This window comes from Nestor notabilis, unplaced genomic scaffold (genome assembly GCF_000696875.1).
Source record: "Nestor notabilis isolate BGI_N333 unplaced genomic scaffold, ASM69687v1 C15162849, whole genome shotgun sequence".
Classification (NCBI taxonomy): Eukaryota; Metazoa; Chordata; class Aves; order Psittaciformes; family Psittacidae; genus Nestor; species Nestor notabilis.
The window spans coordinates 1-2,577 of NW_009951193.1; the positions used below are offsets into that span (position 1 = coordinate 1).

Below are 2,577 nucleotides of genomic sequence, written 5' to 3' on the forward strand. Positions count from 1 at the left end.
GAAAAAAAGGGTAAAATGTGGATAAAATGTAAACGCAATCATCTGATAATAAAAACAATAACAAATCCCAAGACAGAACATTGCCTAAGCTGCGAAGAAATCACAATGGAACAGGAATTGCCAGGAAAAATTGAGCTGAAATCGTGAGGTCGGTTGAGGGATCCTTCACTGCCAAACCTGGGCTCCTTCGTGCTATTTCCATTCATCCGAAAAGCCCTCTGTCTGGGAGAGAGAAAAGGGGAAAAAGCATGAAGACCGAGCCTGACACACACCTCTGGGGTTCCCCAGAGCAGCGGATGGGCAGCTTCAGCAAAGCTGCCTCCTGCAGCCCTGCCGTGTCCTGGGCACTGAGCACTTACACTCACACGTAGGATACGTAATCACTCCATCCTGGCACACTGCTCTAAATTTCTCAGGGTGTGAAGCTTGCTGGTACCACCACTTGCATTCAAACAAAATATAATCCCCAGTGCGGAAGGTGGAGGGGCTCGACCAGCTTGATGACTGTAGTTGAATGTGGTTCATTTCCATCAACCTCTCATTCAGGGTACAGTCCTCTGAAAAAAGTACTTCCATTATTTGCCTGTAGACCTCTTGCTGGACAACTGATGCTGTGGCAATGCTGGTGCTCCGGCACGAGCCCCGAGAGCCCTCTCCCCAGCAGTCCTTCCAGCTCAGTGCCCATCAGCAGCTCTGCCCCTCACCGCCTGCAGCTTACAAGGATGCTCCCACACCCTGGCTGCCTCCTGGGCATTCCCCCCGAAAACCTAAAGGCTTTCCCCTTGGCTTCAGCACGGAAAATGCAACAACACTGCACCGATGCTCTGGCCAAAGTGCAGAAGACTTACTTACTTGCTGGCTTGCACCGTGGGTATTCTAACGTCCCCTCCACACACTCTGCTCTGAACGGGGAAGAGGCTGGGTCCTCCGAATAGCCTCTTTTACAGCGAAATTCAATAACGTCACCCGATCTGGAATACAGCTTTCTTCCTGTCAGCCATTTCAGCTCAATATTGTTTCTGCCCATGTCTTCTTCAGATGCTGTACAGGCCACTTGAAAAGGCAAAAGAAAGTTGTCATTCCATACGGACACGCCACGTGTAGCGTTTTTCCCCCAGAGCCCACAGAAGTGCTTTGCATCAAAAAAGACTTCCACCTATTTGCTCTGACCCTCTGTTACTGGTGACAGCAAAGAAAGACATTCACGTCCAAACTAAAGGAATGGAGACCGTGGCTGAGAACTCACACAGAGCTGTGGTGAAGCCCTTCCGCTCTGGCAGTCCAGCCACACAGGACAAGATCGAAGCAGGGGTGGGGAAGTTCCGCAGCGAACCTCCCCGTGTCTTTTCCAAGATCCATCCTTCCCTTCTGCCCAGAACTTCTCTACATTTGTTTCCTCGTGGCCGTGTCATGGACACGACCCTGCGTTTCCCCAGCAGTGCCCTGCACTCAGACCCATCCTCCCTGCCCACTGCCTGTTGATGGAGATCTCCTCACACACGAGGGTTCAGCCAAACTCCCCTCCTCTTGAACGCGCTGCGGCGGCGAGGGACAGCAGGCAGCAGAGGAGACAACAAGAGCTAATGTCAAGAAGAAACTCCTTGTGGACAAAGGAGAACTCGTTGCTGTTCTGCCCTGCTGGCATCGCAGCCCCAGCACAAGCGCTGCTGCACAGGTCCTGCCTCGGGCTCTGAGAAAGCGACAACAGGAGCAGTCACACAGCCTCTGGCCACACAGCACATGCTTCAGCCTACCTAGGCAAACTGGGGGGCTTGTCCACTGCCCATCAGTGCAGGTGATATACTGAGATCCTTCCAGCACGTAGAGGTTTGGGCATTTGTACTCCAGTGTTGCACCCTCTGAGTATTCTTGCATGGGTAAGGACAGAAGGTCTCCATTTTCAATAACCGGAGGCGAGCCACATTTCCCACCTTTCCCTGGAAGAAAACTCCCAGTCAGAGAGAAAGCCCAGGAAGTCAAGGGCTGCCTCCCAAAATCAGGCCTGGCCAGCAACCGCTCTCAGCCTCAGGGTAGTTCTCCAGATGTGGCCCTATCGATTAAAGCCACTTGGGTCTCTCAGCTGGTAAACTCTTCTGAAGAGACCCCGGCAAAAGGGCTTTTTCCTGAGAGCACCAGGCACGTCGTGTCTGTGCACAGCAAAGAGGCTGAAGCTGGAGAAGTAAATGCCACGCAGTCAGCTCCGGTCTCACGGGCAGGCGACTGCATGGAAAGAGAGAGAAATCACCTCTGCACGTTGGCAGCTCTGTCCAGGTCCCGTTCTGACATGCTACGGTGGAAGCCCCAGTCATCTCAAAACCTCGCCAGCACTGATAGCGAGCACTCTCCCCAGGCAAGTACCTCGACTTTTTAACGCCTTGGATTTTACCACCAGCAATTTCAGGAGGAGGTTTGCACGTCGCATCTGAAAAGAGACACTGCTGCAGTCACCTTTGCAGGGGTTGAGCTGTTCCCCTCTACACCCTTGCTACAATTTCTGCCCAGATTTTCTGCCTCAGGTGGGTCACAGCTCCAGGAGCTCACTGTGGAGATAGCAAAGAGGAGTGACAGAGAACACTC

At 52.8% G+C, this 2,577-nt stretch overlaps 1 protein-coding gene across 1 annotated transcript; it reads right to left on the bottom strand.

The window, feature by feature from the left end:
- Positions 1-852: 852 nt before the first annotated feature.
- Positions 853-1,937, bottom strand: LOC104412343 (complement factor H-related protein 2-like; the record flags this gene model as incomplete). The annotated part of the gene is made up of 2 exons (XM_010023040.1): positions 853-1,053; positions 1,755-1,937. Coding segments are annotated over 2 exons (384 nt in total), but the record flags the coding sequence as incomplete, so codon positions are not given.
- Between the last annotated feature and the right edge of the window lie 640 nt (positions 1,938-2,577).